The 20,000-nt window shown below is 47.9% G+C and overlaps 1 protein-coding gene across 1 annotated transcript in view; it reads left to right on the top strand.

Moving 5' to 3' along the window:
- The first annotated feature begins 15,110 nt into the window (after positions 1 to 15,110).
- The window catches only part of col27a1a (collagen, type XXVII, alpha 1a), a 73,623-nt gene continuing 68,733 nt past the window's right edge, over positions 15,111 to 20,000 (top strand). Inside the window, exon 1 of the mRNA XM_084687673.1 lies at positions 15,111 to 15,470. Coding sequence (XP_084543799.1) covers positions 15,418 to 15,470 — 53 coding nt within the window. The 5' untranslated portion in view covers positions 15,111 to 15,417. The remainder of the gene's footprint in view (positions 15,471 to 20,000) is intronic.

Here is a 20,000-nt window from a genome sequence, read left to right as displayed (position 1 = left end):
CCCTTTCTTGGTTCTGCTTTCCTGCGAAAGATGGCTTGGCACGACTGGATCTTTTTTTCCTGATGTTTTGTCATATTGTGTTTACTTACTCGCTTTATGTAACACATTAACACTCGGCCAGATCCATTTAGTCTTCAGAATCACTCAGAAACTGATGTTCTAGTCAAGTGAATTGTATTACAGTAACAGGTGATTGCCATGCTGTCATCACATCCGACCAGCAGGGGCAGCGGTGCACCTCACTCACTACTATCCTTTACATGTAAAATGAAGGCCCTCTTTTGAGTAAGAAAGTTGAACAAGTGGTTTTGATAGCCATGGGGAGCATGCTACCTCTCAAAACGTGTTCTTTGACTTTCCTTCCCTATCTTAAGTTTCTCTGTTTCTCCTTTAAACATTTCTGGTTTTGATATTGACGGACATCCCGACCTGCAGAGACCCATTTCAAAGAGGTGGCTTCTCCCCCCCCCAACCCCCAGGACCCATTCCAGACGCATGATGTACCCCCTCAACGAGCCTCCCCTCCCCCCCCCCCCCTCCGAGACGCAATCAGGACACGCAATGTGCACCTTTCTCTATCAGAAATGACCATTGGACAGTCTCTCGCTCGCCCACATTTCCGGGAGATTGTACAGCATTTGCGGGCATCAGGGAGCTGCTATTGAAATGCGGGAGACTCCCGGAACCTCTTGTCTGTATTTATTCTGAAGTGACACTCAGGAGTAAATGTAAGATTCTGTCCTGGGTTTTTTTCTGGGAAGGGTGGGGGGGGAGCAGGGAAGATGGATGGATTAGACTGGGGGTGAGCAAATGGATGTAGTTGTTGGTGTGTGTGTATGTGGGGGAGGGGGGTGAATCCTGTGGTGGGGTTGCTGGTTTGTTGTTGATGGACTTGAGGAATTATTTTGTCCCCATTGGCCTACTGGCAGCTGCCCTCTGTCCTCCCAGGGGTTTGTGGGTAGCGGTGTGGGCAGACAGCGGCCTCAGTTGCCCAACTCTCTCTGAGCCTCCATTTACCTGAGTCCAGAAAAGAAGGGAAAAAAGAAGACAAGGAAAGAAAAGGGGAGGGCTAATTGTAGGACTGAGAGGAAGAAAAGGGTGGAATGGCATGAAAAGAGAGCGTAGACGGGAGGCAGAAAAAAGAAAGAAAGATTTGAATAGAAAAATAGAAAGCAGTGTCCTCCCCTCCTCCCTCTTTCCTCCTCCCTCTCCACTCTTCCACTCCCCCCTCCTCCACACCTAAGAAGTGGGCCATGAATCCAGCTTTTGTGATGTAACTGGTATTGACCCTTGGAGGGGCCAGCGGGAGGGAAGGGGAGAGGGAGGGAGGGAGGGAGGGAGGGAGGGAGGGAGGGAGGGAGGGAGGGAGGGAGGGAGGGAGGGAGGGAGGGAGGGAGGGAGGGAGGGAGGGAGGGAGGGAGGGAGGGAGGGAGGGAGGGAGGGAGGGAGTTTACCCAAACATGCAAGAAACGTTTCACAGACCCCTGTGCTGTAAGAGGGCCAGCTTTAACTGCTACTGAAATATGCTTTTGGCTTCTCCAGGTACCGTCCATCCTCCTTTTCCCTCCTTCCATCTCCCACTTTCCCTCTTTCACTCCTTCATACCCTCCACTCCTCAGGTCTCCTTCTCCTCTCTCATTCCCTCCTGTCTCCATCTCTTACTCTCCTCCCTCCCTCTCTCTCTTCCTCCTCCTCTCTTTCTACTCCCTCTCTTACCACTCCTTGCTCTCCCTCCACCAGTAACAACAGTGCTGCCAAACAGAGCCGCCATTCACCACTTCAGCCTCAATCACAGTCACTTCACGATCACAGCCTCTACAGTATCACAACCTTTACAGAATCACAGCCTCTACAGTATCACAACCTTTACAGAATCACAGCCTCTACAGTATCACAACCTTTACAGAATCATAGCCTCTACAGTATCACAGCCTCTACAGAATCACAACCTTTACAGAATCACAACCTTTACAGTATCACAGCCTCTACAGTATCACACAATTTACAGAATCACAGCTTCTACAGTATCACAACCTTTACAGAATCACTGCCTCTACAGTATCACAACCTCTACAGAATCACTGCCTCTACAGCATCACTGCCTATACAGAATCACAGCCTCTACAGTTTCTGAGCCTCAACAGAATCACAGCCTCAACAGAATCACAGCCTCTACAGTATCACAGCCTCTACAGAATCACAGCCTCTACAGTATCACAGCCTCTACAGAATCACAGCCTCTACAATATCACAGGCTCTACAGTTTCTGAGCCTCAACAGAATCACAGCCTCAACAGAATCACAGTATCACAGCCTCTACAGTATCACAGCCTCTACAGTATCATAGCCTTTACAATATCACAGCCTCTACAGAATCTCAGCCCTCTGCTGCAGCCTCAACAGTCACTAACATGTCAAGAGGGGCTGTGTCTGTGAACCCCACGGAGACCACACAGGTGCTTTGACCTGATCACTCCCATTTGGTATTCAGGAAATCCTGCTCCTCAACACTGGTAACAGCAAGTTTCCCCTGTGATCACAATGCCATCTTGGTCTAAAGGCTGAAGGGGCAGACTGTGGTGGTATCCTTTCTGCGCACAAAGGTACATTGATATGATGTCAACTGGTCGGACATGTTTACAGGATTTTACAGTAGTTCAGGGTGCAACTTGAAAGGATGTAATACGTTGGCTCATGTGCCTTTCCTTTGCACATGGTAGAAAATGTAGTAGAAACTGATGGAACCAATGTTGCTAATCAGTGGAAACACAGTTCTAATAATCCTGTGGAACAAACCATGAAAAACTTGCAGTATGAAGTTATTCTTTCATTATGATTGGGTTTCATATTGTAATGATTTCATAGTGGTTTTATTAGTGATGTATTGCACATTAAAGCTGACATTTGGTTTTTATACAGCTTTGCATGCTGTAAAATAAAAAATAACTGTTGCTGATTCTGACATGAACAGAGTCGTAAAAACCATTTAACAATATTTTACAAGAAGGAAATTATGCTGATTCTTTTGCCCCAAGACTTTGATACACAACACTCTTTGTGTTGTGTATCAAACATTTCTCATTTCATAATAAAAATGACTTCACTTCTAGGTTGAGTTCCAGTTCATGGTTGAAAGACATGGATTATATGTCTTTAGAGAAATTTTGCTGCACATTTTATCTTGGCAGATAATCTAGATCTTGGTTGGTTTTCTAGATCTAGCCGAATCCTCTTGAGCTTGGTTGGTGTTTTAGGCCTGAAACAAAGATGGCCTCAGTTCTCACAGTAAAGCTCCTGGGTCCTTAAAGGTCAAGTTGGGCTTCATCATTATCAGTTATATGAGTTCACTAGAACAACCCTCCCTACATTCCTGTCCCCGCATGAAAGATCCTTCTTCTTTACAGTCCCCTTCAAAACAGAGGGCTTGGGGAACAAGGGCTTAAGTGGTGCTTGTTAAAAACAACAACAGCAGCACTGCAGCAATTACAACAGAAGACCTGGGCCTGTGTTTGTTGAGCGGCAGAGTGGCATTTAAAGCTTATGGTTATGATCCAGGGGCCATTTTGAGACGTCTCCACTCTGCAATCACGTCAGGAGTGTGCCGAAAAGAGGATTATGCTGCAAGCAATAAACTACCACTGGTTGGACACCGACCTCAGACCAGAGAAGGAGATGTGGGAAGAGAGAGAGAGAAAGAAGGAGAGAAAGAGAGAACAAGAGAGAGAGAGAGAGAGGGATGGATGGATGGATGAACACTGGGAGAGAGAGAAAAAGAGAGAGAGGGGGGGGGGCTGCACCCAAAAAGAGAGAAAGAGAGAGAGAGAGAAACAGAGAAAGAGAGGATTGAGGGTGCTTATTTGTCTGGGGAGAAAATAAGCAGGACGTTTGAAAAGGCACGTCTCAGTCCCCTGATCCACCCTCTCCGGTCCCTCCTAGACCAGGGACAGGAGAACAGGCCCACCTTACATAACCAGACACTACACACACCAACAGGAAGCTGCACAGCAATCCATGGTCACTAGCACCGTTATTCAGTATTATGCGGGCAGGTACAAGTACAGGTACAAGACGTGTAGAGTAGGTTGGCACAGCTGAGCGTGAGGCAGAGTTAGGGACGGTACTGTGCCAGGGGGCATCCGATGATGCCAGCTTGGCCACAGACAGTTGCCTGGCAATGGTCTGATGGCAAGGGAGAGATGAAGGGAAGGAGGGAGAGAAGAAAAAAAGGGAGCAAATATGATCAGGATTCAGAGTGTGTTTCTGAGAAGGACATGCCTGGAATAGTACACATACGCACCAGCACACACCCATGCTTGCAAACACGCACACACACACACACACACACACACACACACACACACACACACACACACACTGTATACTGTACACACACATTAGAGAGACTCTTAATTTCCTGTTTAAATGTATGGAATGGGTAAACACAGCTCGGGGCAGCGCAGCATTGTGACCAGCTGGCCTGTGTTGCCTGAAGGCTGTAAGGCTGGTGCAGATACACTCAGAGATAATGTAGACACACACATACACAAACCACATCTTCTACATCACACACACACACACTCGTGGCATCAGACCCAGGTTTAGTCAGAAAAGAGGGAGAATGATAGAAGGAGAGAGGAAGGATGATTGATGGCTGCATGGATGGAGAAGGTGATAGATGGAGATGAATATGAGGAGGAGCAGACCATGTTGTAAAAGTCAACCGCAGAAGCTGTTTGTTTCATAGAAATAGTGACAATTATGGTCTGCTTCCTTTTCTGGAATGGTTTAGGGATGCGGTTCAGGGATAGGAGAAAAGTGTCTCTCTCTGTCTCTCTGTATATCTCTCTCTCTGTCTCTCTCTCTCTCTCTTTCCCACAGTGCTTCCGTGGTGGAGAGACAGATCTAGAGAGACCCTCCAGTCAGACTCCAAACCGCCCTGCCTTGTGCATCAAGCCTGCAGCGTGAGGAAACAACAGGATACACACTCCATCTATCCCCATCTCCTGCACAAGAGAGGCACTTCATCACTGAGAGAAACCGGGAGTGTGTCAGCGTTTAACGGATCCATGTTCACCGTTTTTGCCACTGTCTCAAGACATACTGTTTCAAGAGAACAAATCTGCGGCAACTGGAGAGCAAATGAGGAATATCATGTTTTTTTCTCCTGGTTGTGAATTATGGGGGAATTATTGTGGTCAAGCAATTTCAAGCGGGGCTGCCACCTTCCCGCAACTGGTGTAGGAAATGAACCATGAGCTATACAGAGTTCATTGTTGACTGCACACAATTTTAAGAAATAATGAGTCAAGGGGATAACCCTGTTTAAATAACCGTTTCTGAAAACAACTGTTTCCCACAGCCAGCAAAAATCTAAATGTGCAGTGTGGAAGTTAAAATAGTCCTCTCTGGATGATCTGAAAAAGTTTTTATCTCGATCTCTTGACGGATAAAAAAGGGTTTAACATACTGTAAATAGACTTATTTTTCTTGCAGAGTGCACTTTGAGTGTGTGCGTGTGTATGTGTGTGCTTATGTGTGTGTCTGTGTGGGCCTGTGGAACTCACTTTTGACTGCACATGACCCCAAGTTCCCATCACTTCTCTTCCTCTGAATAAAATATCACCCTCTTCATCCAGCCTATTAAAGTGAACTCCATCAGGCTAGAGGGAGACAGCCTGATGTCCTGCTCTATGAAAAGCCTCTTCACCCCCCCAGCCCCCACCACCCCACCCAGCTCCCTTCATCCCTCATTCTCCAACCCCTCCATTGCCTTCAGACCCAGATCCTGTCCGCTATAAACTCAGGCCCCAGATACGCAGAATGACAAGCATTTTTCAGTCCCTATTTCTGCTCCTTTACATCATGTGAGCCTTCCTGTTGCTTGCCAGGGGAAATGAAATGTTTATTATGTGGCCCTGAGGGCTTCGTCAGAGAGACTTCATGCGGGATTTAAAGAAAGGATAAGGCTTTCCTCTCTTCCAACTTGGCTTCCTCCCATGGCATATGAGAGCCAGGGGGTGGAGGCAAGGTCACAGAGAGAGGGATGGAGAGAAGGAGGGAGCAGAGAGCAGATAGGTGAGGGAGGAGTGAAGGACAAGGATGGGGGGGGGGGGGGGGTTGGGAACGGAAGGGTGGTGGAGGGAAAGGGGTAGAGAACTTGTACTGACGAAAAGATGGGGTTTGGAGGTGAGGTGATGTGTGCTGTAGGCAGGGTAGTTACTGTAGGTAGGCAGACAGGTAGATATCGTGGGTGGGTAGGTAGAGACAGTAGGTAGGTAGGTAGACACAGTAGGTAGGTAGGTAGGTAGGTAGGTAGGTAGGTAGGTAGGTAGGTAGGTAGGTAGGTAGGTAGGGAGGTAGGGAGGTAGGGAGGTAGGGAAGGAAGTCTGAATCGGAAATCCTGAGAGCATCTTCCTGACCCTTGACCCTGGCATCTTCTGGGCCCCATCATCTCTGTCTCTGTGAAGACTGGGCTGTCTGATTGATATGAAGAGGACTCCTGGGTCACTTGTCTCCTTTCTGCCGGAAAATACCCCAATTTCCTGCCATCACCGTGGCCACAGTGAGCAGGATGATATCCCATATTATCTCCGTATCAGGACCAGCTGAGCTGGGGCTCTCAAGGCCTCTGGCTTGGACTGGCTTTTGTTTTCACACACACACACACGCGCACACACACACACGCACCCGCACCCGCACAATCAAACTTTTTCCTCTATTTGCTCACACAAACATACTCCTGTGTATGATTCCTACCTCTACAACACACCCCCTCACACACACAAATACACACACACACAAGCAAATATCAAACGCTTGGACAGCAGACTTCCCGAATTGCTTTCATTCAACATCAAACACTATCCGTCAGGGATGGTCACTGAGGCTGTCCCAGCAGCAGGGGACACAACCCAAGTCAATAGGAAGACAGGCCTGGCCCTGAGAGACAGGGGGAAGGGGAAGGGAGGACAACCGGGGGGAGTTGAGGAGAGTTGGGAGGGTGGCAGGGGGGAGGGGGCAGAGGTGGGGTGGACCGGAGAAGGGGTGAGGGGCAGAGGGGGGAGGTATTTAGGAGGAGTGATAGAAGGAGGTGAATGTTTTTTTGTTTTTTTTGAAGGGGCAGAAAAAGAGGGAATTGTGGGTTAAGGAGATTGGGTAGGGGGTGGAAGAAAAGGTGGAAGGCAAGGGGGAGGTAGAAGAGGAGACGGTGGTAGTGGTGGTGGTGGGGGGGGGGCGAGAAGTCTAAGTGAATGAGCATCTGTTCAGAGGGTCTGGAGGGAGGAAGGGGGGCTGCCCACTGTTGAGTTATGACAGAGTGATAGAAATGGAGGAGATATGGAGCAATTCACCACGTGAGTGCTTGTCTGAACCCCCCCATCCCTTTCCTCTCCCCACCCCTCCTACAAAAACAGGGGGTGTACGTAGGTGAATATACACTGTATAAGAGTTCCCCCCAAGTCTTTCCTGAAACTCCCTCGTTTCTCTTTCACTCTCTGAGAAAACATTTCATGCCCCCCTCTCTCCAACGCCCTCCTCTTTCTCTCCCTCGCCCACCGCTTTCAACCCATCTCTCTCAACCCTTCTTCCCTTCCGTTGCTGAAATATTAGATTTCTCTATTCAGTGTGAGAGAGTGAGAGAAAAAGAGAGAGAGAGATGGGGGGGGGGGGGGGGGGGGCGGGCAGGCAGCAGTAACCTGGGGGTAGAACAGTGGTCCGGTGTGGCAGAGTAGGATTTGGCCCAGAGGATGCAGGAACATAATGACCAAGCCAAATATTTGTCTAGTCCGTATTCTCCTGGTATAATGAACTCCTTTCACCCAAGTCATCGGCGGAATCTCAACAGTGATTTCACGCCAGAGAGAAGGCAGGGCTTTAGCACTGGGACCTGCTGTTTCTGCCCTGACCAACCTACAGGCACACACACACTACACACACACCACACATGCACCTCCGTCCCCCTCGCTAACCTGGTTCTCTGTTCTGGTCTCCACTGTCCTCTGTCCGTGGCTTCGTACCTGGCTGCACATATCAATGCACGAGTCAAATACCTTCGAGTAGAAAAGTGAAGGGCAGTCAATAAGATATTCTTGGAATAAAGAGCAATTGAATCTGTTGAATCAAAGTCGATTGAGCTGTATCTGGATCTGATTCCTGAGCTGCCACAGAGATGGTTCTATCCAGTAAGCTCGTTCTGGTTACAGCACTAAGACACTGGAGGAATGTCACATCAGCTACAGTAGTATTGTATACCTACACACACACACTACACATACAGACATCTACACACCTGCTCGTCAGCACACAGAAACACACACCAGACAAACACACACCTACACACACACAGAAAACACATGGGCAGACCTGCACACACACACACAAACGTTGGTGTAAACTGACTTGTGTACTTTGCGAGGCCGTGCTCGCAATGCCAAGATCAACGCCTGTCACTGCCAGGAATTGGACAAGTGTGTCATAAGGAAATAGAAGGAAAGAGAAGATACCAAACCACTTTTCTCCTGACACCCCCCCCCCCAGCTCTCGCACTTTACAACCTGCCGCCTTTCTTCTTTCCTCCCTCCCTCCCCTTCATCCTTCCTTCTTTCCTCCCTCCCTCCCCTTCATCCTTCCTTCTTTCCTCCCTCCCTCCCCTTCATCCTTCCTTCTTTCCTCCCTCCCTCCCCTTCATCCTTCCTTCTTTCCTCCCTCCCTCCCCTTCATCCTTCCTTCTTTCCTCCCTCCCTCCCCTTCATCTTTCCTTCTTTCCTCCCTCCCTCCCCTTCATCCTTCCTTCTTTCCTCCCTCCCTCCCCTTCATCCTTCCTTCTTTCCTCCCTCCCTCCCTCCCCTTCATCCCTCCCCCCTCCATTTCATGCAATGTTTACTTCTAAAGTGCTTCCACTCCCCAGTGTTGTTGTAACTATAGAAGTTTGTAATCCCTCTTTTTCTACTTGTGTAGGTTCAGATGTGGGTGTACTGTACTGTGGGTCTAATTTTCCGATGTTAACCTTTGCAACCCTGTTGGGACTGTGCACCTCTGGGGGTATTCCAGGTAGCGGGTTTAGTGAAAACTCTGAGTTGATTAACCCTGAAAAGTGACAGAGAGAACGGGATTTCCGTTCCAGAAAGAGAGGTAACGAAACCTTTTGGTAAGTTTCCATGGTAACCTACTCCGTGAAACTAATCTGCTCGCTAGCAGGTTTTCCATGCAAACTCTGCGTTTCTACATATCCCCTCCCACTTTCTGAGCCATCTTTGGCAGGCATGGGATATTCTTTCCTGGTTCAGCCGAGCGATCTCGAACAAAATTGTATTTGCTTAGTTATACGCCGGCAGACGATTTTAAGACTGCGATTGGATGTGCTTTAATTCCCTGATGAATACCTAAGTTAACGTTACCGTTTCCCGTCACAATTTGTAATTTATTTTAGCAGCATTCTTTTGGGCCTTCATCGCTAATGTTACACGCTGTGGACGAGGACTCAGAACTGACCAAATGCTTTTTGGCACTGAAATAAAGACAAATAATTACATTTATATTTGGTCCTCCAAACATTGAAATCTAACAATGAGTATGTTTATCGGCTCCTACAATTTACATGATTCACCTGTGACCATGTAGACTTACAGTCCTGTAACTGGTGTTTCAGTCAATCTTTTTCAAGATTAGCCTTCATTCTTCTAACCTAAGTAGGCCTACACCATCTCTTGGTCAGTTTTTGACACTTTCTTCATGATATGCAGTTTGTAAAACTCATTTACTTGCAACTGGGAATGCATGAGATTACGTTACATTTCACAGTTCCACATGTAGAATTCATCTGCCATTAAACAAACATCTCACTGTATACAGCATCCATGCTCTGTTCAACAGGATCAAAATGTGCAAATAGCTTTTATATTCATAATTCTCATAATGACAGTGTAACTGACAATTCCACACAAGCCTGCAAATAAAAGTACATGGAGAGCGAACTACCAGTAGCTACCATACATCATTCTCTGCATCCATTTCTGCGGCAGCAGTCAACGTCTCTTTGTCATCTTAATCATCATCATTACCATCATCCTTTGATGAAAAGCATTCTGTTGGGGGAAACTGCTAAATTGAAATAGGCACCAATTGATATTTACTTTGTATCATGTCGAATATGATTAAAACCAAGGTGACGTCGAGGCTACAATAACAAGCGTATAGCCTAAGGAAAATATGTCTTACCTGTTCGTAGTATGTTTTTATATTTAATATAACATCGAACATGCTATTTTATTAAGTCCACCACTTTTTCTCCTGTAATACTATCGGACAGTGTGGTTACATTTTCAATGTATGGACTGGCTATTACATTCAAATGTATGCATTGAGCAGTTTGTCTCCCACGCCAATTGTATACGCTGCTACAGCCGTGTTGCTTTTTTCCGGAATATGTGCTCAGATTCACCATAAACACGTTTTAACACTTCTAACTGAAGTGTGGTGAAGTAGGAGGACCTTTTTTGTTGCCGGGTGCCATGGTGGATCCTAGTATGGGAGCTCCATTGATGTTGGCTTTTAATAGTTCTCATGCTTGCGCTTAACTCAGAGTTGTGGTTAACAAATTCAAATCAGCTTTTCTGCAACCGAGTTTTCGGATGTTCCCATTTTAGAGTAACTCAAATCAGAGTTCAGGGTTTGTTAACCAGCTACCTGGAATACCCCCCTAGTCCTTGATTGTCAGCTGCACTTAAATGATGTTGTTTGGTGTGTGTCCCTTACGAGGAGAGTGTCTGCTAATTGAATTACTGTAAGTGTAAAACATATACAATCCTTCTGCCCCCCTCCCGGGACGTCCAGGTACACAGCCCCACCCCCAGGGAGAGAAGACACTGCCCCACCCCCAGGGAGAGAAGACACGGCCCCACCCCCAGGGAGAGAAGACAAGGCCCCACCCCCAGGGAGAGAAGACACGGCCCCACCCCCAGGGAGAGAAGACACGGCCCCACCCCCAGGGAGAGAAGACACGGCCCCACCCCCAGGGAGAGAAGACACGGCCCCACCCCCAGGGAGAGAAGACACGGCCCCACCCCCAGGGAGAGAAGACTGACAGCCTGTGTCCCAACCTGCTCAGGAGGAGAGAACTGCCAACAACCAAGAACATAAACAGGTGGCTGGAACTAGTCTGTGGAGGACGGAAAACACACACACGTAAACACACACACATAGAACAAGGCTTCCAGCATGAATAGTCATGTTGTGTACAGTAGGACACACTCAGCTCCCTCCCAAACCCACCCAGCATGAAGTCCCACAGACACGCAGCTGTCTCAGACAGACCCATTTATTTAACAGTGTCTCCTGATTATTTTTGTGTCAGAAAGGTACTGGGAGCTCACTGTACTGCTAAGGTTGTTTTTAGCCTTGAATGTTTCAACAGAAGTCTATTGATAGTTAACATTTACACTGGTTGACCTGACGACATGTCAGAGATAGACATGCTGGCTGTTGTGCAAAATCTATCGTCTGGCTACAACTCTCTAGCGAACACAGTTTATCTGAGGGCAAACATTTTGCCCACCCCAGTTCAAGCTCCCCCACCCCTTTAATCTGTGTGACCAAATCACATGGAGTGTCTAGCTACCACTGTGTCTAGTTTTGTTTGTGCTCCTGAATACAAGGTCCACTGTGAGTCAAGTAGGCCTAAATGTGTAGAGAAGCCAACCATGGCGACGCCAACTGTCTGCCCAGTCATAGTTTACAATATACAACTCCGTCTTTCTCCTTCACAGCTTACACACAGGACCATGGTTGGTTGTGCAGGTCAGTATAGGCTACATCCAGTCCCACAGAAATCCGCAGCAGCCTACTCCTACCGTCTCCATAAAGTACAAAGCTTCATCTCGACCGATAGAGAGATTCTGTCCTGTTGCACAGGTCACAGAAGGCTACTGCCACAGTGGAGGTATGTGTACAGTAGCCTGGCCTACACCCACCTCCAGTGTACAGTCAACAGCCCCGACATCTAAACAAGCCTTGTGTTACTGCATCAAAGAGCAGCCTTGTGTCCTCATCAGGCCTGGGCTGCAATTTGGCACCCGGGTGTGTCCCCGCCACCCGTATGGGTGTGTCCCGCCCCAGTGCAGCAGTAATGACCCCTTCCCTTCTCAGGGAACCTTTGATCTGGCCTCTCTCTTGGCCCCGGCGGGGGCTATTTCTGGAGCGTGGGGGTGGGATAAAGGAAGCCTTCAGCTGGGTGCCAATGACCATAATTGAGCAGCTTTGGGGTGGCAGTGAGGTAGCAGGAGAGGGGCTGAGGGGAGGAGGGGAGAGAGAGAGAGAGAGAGAGAGAGAGAGAGAGAGAGAGAGAGAGAGAGAGAGAGAGAGAGAGAGGGAGGTAGGTAGGCACAGAGAGAGGGTAGGCACAGAGAGAGGGAGAGAGTGAGAGAGAGAGAGAGAGAGAGAGAGAGAGAGAGAGAGAGAGAGAGAGAGAGAGAGAGAGAGAGAGAGAGAGAGAGAGAGAGAGAGAGGGAAGGAAGGAAGGAATGAGGGAAGGATCTAGAGAGCGCAAGCCAGGGGTTGTAATTAAGACAAGGGAGAGAAGGGGAAGTGGCGTTTGTTGGGAGTGTATGGGAGTGTGGAACGGTGACACCCAGAAGACAAGCACAGGGTACAGAGTGTGTGTAGGGGCTGTAAAAGAGGATAGTAATGAGTCAGGGTCCATTAGCACCCCCCACCCCTTTTACACCCCTGGGGGTAGGGGGACAGCCAGGTCACTGTAACTGTGACATCACTAAGTCTCTGAACTAGAGACATTAAGAAGGTGTATTATGGAGACAATGACAGGGGCTCCTGCATTTGTGTGTGTGTATGTGTGTACATGTATGTGGGTGTGGGTGTGTGTGTGTGTGTGTGTGAGAGAGAGAGAGAGAGAGAGAGAGAGAGAGAGAGAGAGAGAGAGGTCACTGTGACATCCCTGTTCATGTTGGCGCTTCTGACCTAGCTGTCTTGAAACACCATGGGGTGACATGTTTATGGCAACAATTAGGCATAGAGGGATTCACAAACTCTTTCAATTGGGAATGACGATCACATACTCAATACGACAGACTTACACCAGTCCATGAAACATGCACCAACAGAACAGCTCTTTTCACTCATTCACATTTTACGTAATAGAAGCACTGAATCTAGCGGACCGTTCCCTCTCTCAGGTGCCGTGTTTGTTTACGCTAGCTGGTGTACAGACTCTGGGTGTGCTGACACAGCGTGGGCCTGGTGGTGCACGGTGGACCAAATTGCAATCTGTCTCTATCAGAAGATCTATGTGCCCATTTCCCAGTTTGGGCTGATAAAACTGATAAACGGTTTGTTTTTGTTTTTAGTCAGGGTGGATGAGGTTGGCGGCAGTCAGTTCTAGAGAGAGGGGGTGATTATTATGAAGGTAGGATGAAGTAGAGGCAGAAGGCAAGGTGTTGTTTATTGATTGACGGTAATTGTGGTCATTGTAGTTGTGTCGTGCTATGGTATTTATGCCTGGCTTGTGAGTGGAGCCAGCAAGGCTGCTGTAACAGGCCAGAAACTCTGCACCTGACACTGAAATTATCATCAGGGGGCATTGCCAGGAATTTTAGTTCCCAAGAGAAGACATTGCAAAGGGCAGACATATTAGTCCTGGCCATGTACAGGCCCTTATCCTTCCAGACTGTTCTAGGCCCCAAAGCTGGGGGCCCTGAATCCCCTGGGGCCCTGAATCATCTGGGGCCCTGAATCATCTGGGGCCCTGAATCATCTGGGGTCCTGAATCATCTGGGGCCCTGAATCATCTGGGGCCCTGAATCACCTGGGGCCCTGAATCATCTGGGCCCTGAATCATCTGGGCCCTGAATCATCCGCTTTCCCATCTTCTAAGCAGCCGTGTTGTGTAATAGCAGTGAGACCAGAAGAAGTCGTTAAGATATATAAATCTGTCGAAACAGAAAGCCTTTCTCCCCAGCCTTCCAGGTCTTTTGTTTACAGGTGGAGCCTCACTTTTCCTGGAGAGACCAGGTCTCTCCTGCCCAGGAGAGATGTGTGTGAACGTGCAAACAGATGTTTGGGTGTAATAACTGCTCCTGGAGGAGACCCTGAGAGGTCAGGAGGACAAGCTGAGAAGCCTCAGCAGCTCTGGGGTAGGCCCTGCTGCCAGGCCCCCTGACCCGTACCTTGGCTAATGGAAGTCCCTCCAGGTGTGGTGCCTTGCACCACTAAGGGCTGCAGAGTGCTTCTGTCAACAAGTGAGACGCAGGTTGACGTAGGTGATAGTCACAGAGAAGTGAGTGGGAAAAGGACTAATGGGGACACGCTTTTTAGAGATTAGGGTATGTGTGGTTGTCAGTGTGAGTGTGTTTATACGTAAATGTGTGTGCGTGTTTGTGCTTAAGAGAGAAAGATAAAGGCGCGGGAGAGAGAGGGTGGGAAAGAGGGAGTGAGAAAGCGAAGGAGGGAGGGAGATACAGGGAATGAGAGAGATAGAGAACTCACTGGAATCCTGGATCTAAACTTTTTTTTCTAATGAATGCTGCCCACAGGACAGCAGTCATTAGCATCAATCACCTTCTCTCTCTTTCATACACCAATTCTATACAACAGGTAATTGAGTGTCTAGCTAGACGCTGGGGAATTGTCTGAAAAATGGCCAGTGATTCCAGGTCTCAGGGTTTGTGAAGGCAAGTCAAGAGGCTTAAGTACCTGTAATGGCACAGGAAATAATCTGACGCCTTGGGTCATCATGGCTAATTATGCTTTCGAATTGCATCTATCAATTCAATTAGACCATAAATAAAGGGAGGGAACACTAAAGAGTTGTGGAAGGAATGGCTTTGCTTTCACAGATTCTGTGACCTTTCGCACAATATGCTTCGGGTACAAGCGCACTTGATTGGGGGTTTATGTCAACGGCTCGTTTAACTGTGCAGTAGCCTACCAGTTGGATTTAAGCGGGCCCGTGTGGCCACCCCCTGGAGAACGCGTGTAGTTGCTCGGCGCAACCGCTGGGCTTGTAACTTGACACTTTGCTCTGCGGTGCCTTTGCCCTGTCTTACCCACAGAGAGGCTATTTAAAAAGGAAAAGGATGGTTCCAGCGCTCCTGACTCCGTAACCCCTTCACGAACCGAACTTTCTTTCCGACTCCTACGTCCTCTACTCTGGATCGGCATAAATGAATGAACCACCGGGCAATAACGGAAGAAAGTCATCCGGGAAATCTTCCTGTCTAACTATCCCGTTAAATCCAGGAATTTATGTCGGGCTTGATAGGGGAATCATTAGGAGTTTTTTCCTCTGGAACGATATTTCAAGCTTCTCAAATGTGTAAGACGGCGACTGGTGCTTTCTGTCCCCCTTGCAAAGGAGTCACGTTGTAATTAAAGGGTCAGGTTTTTGACTGCCAGGACAAATGAATACAAATGAATTTAGGGACCCGAAGGAGAGATTGCAGAACCTCTCATCTCGACACAAAGTAAGTAGGCTATTCTTCCTACTAAAAGATGCTTTGCTGATGAAGTGACCATATCCCTTACCGACCCAAAGCGATCTCACTGACATAGATGGGGGCAAGACGTGCTAATATCAACAAGATTTAGGAGACTACCTTGGTTCTAGAAATAGTTATAACTTTAGAATGAATGCCCAATAGGGCTGAAGCTATAGTGCACACACCGCTACCTGTGCCGGTTGGCACCGGTCCAGAAGTCAATTTAATCGGTCATTAAACTGTCCTGTTGCCCCCACCTCTCTGACGCCTGTAACGGTCAACAAATAGGCTAGATGCAGTTGCAGCTATTAAGCTTTAGCTTCCGAGTCATTGCTTTTGTATTATATAGCCTACAACTTCACATCTGTTTGAATTGTGTTTATTCCTAAAAGTTAAACATTGCTGCTAAAACAGTGACTGTAGGCTATATAAGTTCTGGCCTATTGATTTTGCATTGTAAATTTATTTTATTTATTTTATTACTATTAGTTTTTAACGGCCAACTTCGGATTTGGGATAAACTATGCAATCATTGGAATGCATACTGGGACCCTCATTACTCCTCCTCCAGCACAGTGCATGGAAATATGAATTTCTCCCCGCAACAGTTTAGGCAGTAGGTTATCCACGGAAAGCTTTCTTTCTCAAAGGTTTACACTACTGCTTACAGTAAACAGATTCCTAACTATTCAGACCCCAACTACAGAGACAGCAATTACATGGACCGCACTTACTATTGACCTTTTTTCCCTTTAGTGGTAGCTCTAGAGTCGAGCTATGAACGTAAACGCATATGACATGTAATCTGGATATCACACACATTTAACTACGATTGAGCACGTTTAGGATCCAAACCTCCTTAGCTCACTCAAATTTTGGAGAACTATTCTTCGGGGAGTCTATCGTGTGTTATTAATCTATAGCCTATTGGTCTCAACCAACAGGAAGTCTGGCGTTTTTTGGTCAACGGTTCGCATCGACTGTTGTTCGATGGGATGATCGGTGATGTTTTCCAAAAAGTCAATGTTAATGCGCACATTTTGCTAACACTATGCAACGAGCACTACATGATTTAGGCCTATCTGACAGCCAGCTTTTGATTTCTATAATGAGCGGTCTTATGGAAACTTTGATTTAAAGTTCTTGAACATGAATATAGACCAGACTGTCAAGCTATAATTGTGCTAGTAGTTGATGAATGAATGGATCAATGAGAGGAAGAGGAAAGGAAGGAAGAGCAAGGAAGTGGACCGAGGAATGTCCGGAGTAGTGTCAAAACACCTCTGACCCGTCAAACACTTTAAAGACACATTTCTATTTAACGGATACATTGTTTCTAAACCTTGTAAGAAAAGAAGTAGGCTCCTACTAAAACCATGGACGTTTTATTTTTGATTTCCCATTTCAGCAGTATTTAATGCAGGATTGCATTCAATCATAACCAAACATGACCAGGAAAGTTCTATTAAAATAACAGCTTGTTGGGGAATTGACAGTTGCCAAAGTCTAGCACTCCAAGCTTAAATTCATGAACAGATCGTTCATCGTATTTAAGGATGTCTGTCACTGTCACTCTCCACAACGGACACCGTAATTCCGCGAGAGCTATGGACAGATCCAAATAGTGTACAGTAGAAAACGCGTGCCTTTACGACTTGTTCCATCCTTTGTGTCCGCTAGGTGTCGCCCTACACGTCATCTGACATTTACGAGTATTCCCTGATAGGGCTCAACCCCCTGCAGCTACCATCTGGATAGAATCAAAGCGTTTCAGACAAGAAGTGTGACCAGTCCATTGAAATTAGATTGACTCGCAAAATAAATGAACGAATAAACTTCCACGACGGCCGATTTGAACTATTATATTGTTTCCGATCGTTTTATCATAAAAATATGTTCCACTCTATATTCTGTATCTGCCCACTAAAGTGGTACTGTAAGTAGCACACTGTATAAAGTAGCACACTTATTACAACGTCTGGAACGTTGTTGTTGTCCATTAAAGCAAAAACGCCTAATAACAAGGAATTATACACATTTGATTATCTGTAGAAAAAACTCAGTCAGAGAGGTCAATCCTAGCCAGTCATTAAAGAGTTGTGCAGCGGAGATGAAAGGGGGGAGGAGGGTGGAGGTGTAGGCCTGGCCAGTGGTGCACTGGGGGCTGCGTATGCTCCTCTCCTCATCAATGTCTGTCAGTGTCTGCTCAACCGTAGGAATTTTCCACTGACCATGTGAGGAGGGGGCAGCACCAGGGTGTGTGCTTACGGCTCAGAGTGTGTATGTAGTCATTGTGTGTGTGTGTGCGTGTGTTTGTACTGGTACTCTGTGTGTCAGTGAAAGTGTGTGAAAGTGTGTCTGTGTAGAAGGGGGCAGGGAATTCCTCTCCCAGAATGATTGAGTAGTGGGGAAGTCAAGAGAAACCACACAGACTCGTAACGACCCAGTGAAAGTGGCTGTTTTCGGATTCCCTGCGGGCCCTGTCGTCTTTGGGCATCAGGCTGTCGCGCACGCGTGTCTGCAAGTGTACGTGTGTGCATGTGTACGTGTGAGGGGTCTGAGAGGGACACTACTGAGTGAGAGAATGAGTTTGTGTGCACGAGTGCGCAAGACAGCAAGAGGTAAAGAGAGTGGGAGAGAGGTTGCGAGGACAGAGAAAGACAGAGGAAAAGAAGGTAAAGAGGGAGGGAGAGAGGACAGAGAAAGACAGAGGAAAAGAAGGTAAAGAGAGAGGGAGAGAGGTTGCGAGGACAGAGAAAGAGAGAGGAAAGGAAGGTAAAGAGAAAGACAGCTGTGAAGAACGGGCGAATCAGCAAAAACGATGAAACCACATACGAGACTAAGTGTTGGGTAACAATCGAAAACATATAACTGACAAATCTGGTTTCAAGGACAGAGTTTCCCCTTCCTTTTCCTGTCAGACTCCCTCTTACTCAAGTGGAGGCGATCTTGGATGCCTCTCCTGTCCTGTTCAGTGAGTGCATGTTTCCTGAGAGCGTTGTAGCACACCTCTTATGATGTTGACTGGAGAAGACAGACTAAAGAGGATCTGCGTTGCGTGACTGTGTGTGTGTGTGTGTGTGTGTGACGAAGCTTACGGAAATTTCTGGCGTCCTGTGATTGACGACGGGGGCGGCTTGTCTCGTGGTCCTTGTGTTTCTCAAGCTCAGCTGTCACACCAGTGCCAGGGCTGCCATAGGACACCTCCGCCGGCACACACAGACGTGTTCAACAGACATAACACACGTCTCAGCTACGTTAGCACTTTCACCACTGCCTCTGTGAACTGTCCTGCACAGGTTCACATGACATTAGACTCCCTGTAACACGCACGCACACCACTTAGGATCCCTCCGCCTTTCCCTCACAACTGTAGAACTGTCTTGACTGCGTCACATGAGAGGGAAACTGCGTTGTTTTCAGGGCTATGGAGTGCAGGTGAAGCAGATGTTTTGTGGCTGGAGTCTGGGTCATTAGAAGTTGCTCTTCAGGGGAATTCTCTGAATTCATGACTCAGGTCCAGCAACGGATCTCCGCCCGGCAGATAAGAGAATATCTGAGAATGCAAACAGCTGCCTGCTGGGGTGAGAAACACACACACACACACACACATAAACACACACCCATAAACACACGCACGCACATACTCTCCCACGTCTCAGCAGCCTCAGCCAGCTGTCGGATGGCACAGCGCTGCGTTGCTAACCGGGAGATCAGATCAGACGGCAGAGTTCTCCCGTTCTCACAGTCGTGCACGGCTGTGGTCAGACGGCCCCGCAGCCCGACGCCATGGATACGCACACTTCCTGCTGTGAATCATCCAGGTGCTCGGCACCTCAGGGAGGTCTTTGTGTGCACGTGTCTGTCTCTTCGTGCCTGTGTGCGTGCCAGCGTTTGTGCCTGGTAGTCTGTGCATCATGTGATTGTTCATGTGCACGTAGAGGCCTCTGAATGTGTGTGTGTGTCTGTCTCGATGTACCTGCACAGCGCTATTTGTGTCGTGGCTTCACCCCCACGTTCTGTCTGGAGAAATTCACAGCTGCTAAAGTCATTTACGGCTGTGTGCGAGTGAGTGTGTGTGTGTGAGTGTGTGTCTGCTTAAGTCAATGTAAACAGGGTTAGGCCCTCCTGTCACCAGCTTCCCTCATCACCCACTGAGCTGGCCTTCAACCTGTCAATCCGTCACCCTCACAGGCCCCGCCCCCTCTGTCTGCCACACACCTGGCTGTGCCCTGCTGGGTTCTGAGAGGGGACCTGTGTGTGTGTGTGTGTGTGTGAGGGGGAGTCAGGGAGAAGTTGAGAGGGCACAGAGGGGGGTGGAGGGGAATTGAAGAGGATGGCTGAGAGGGAGACAGTAAGGAAGGGGGGAGGGGAGAGTTAGAGGAGGGGAGGAGGGTTGGAAGAGAGGTTGGAGCGAAGCAAAGGAGGCGGGGAGAGACAAGGATGATGGACAGAATGACCCCGGACTGCTACTGTATTCCTTCTTCTTCTACTGCCAGGTTATTATGTAAGTGA

The sequence above is a fragment of the Hypomesus nipponensis genome, chromosome 22, assembly GCF_054491055.1.
Source record: "Hypomesus nipponensis isolate SF chromosome 22, ASM5449105v1, whole genome shotgun sequence".
Taxonomy (NCBI): domain Eukaryota; kingdom Metazoa; phylum Chordata; class Actinopteri; order Osmeriformes; family Osmeridae; genus Hypomesus; species Hypomesus nipponensis.
This window is presented reverse-complemented; position numbering and strand designations above follow the sequence as displayed.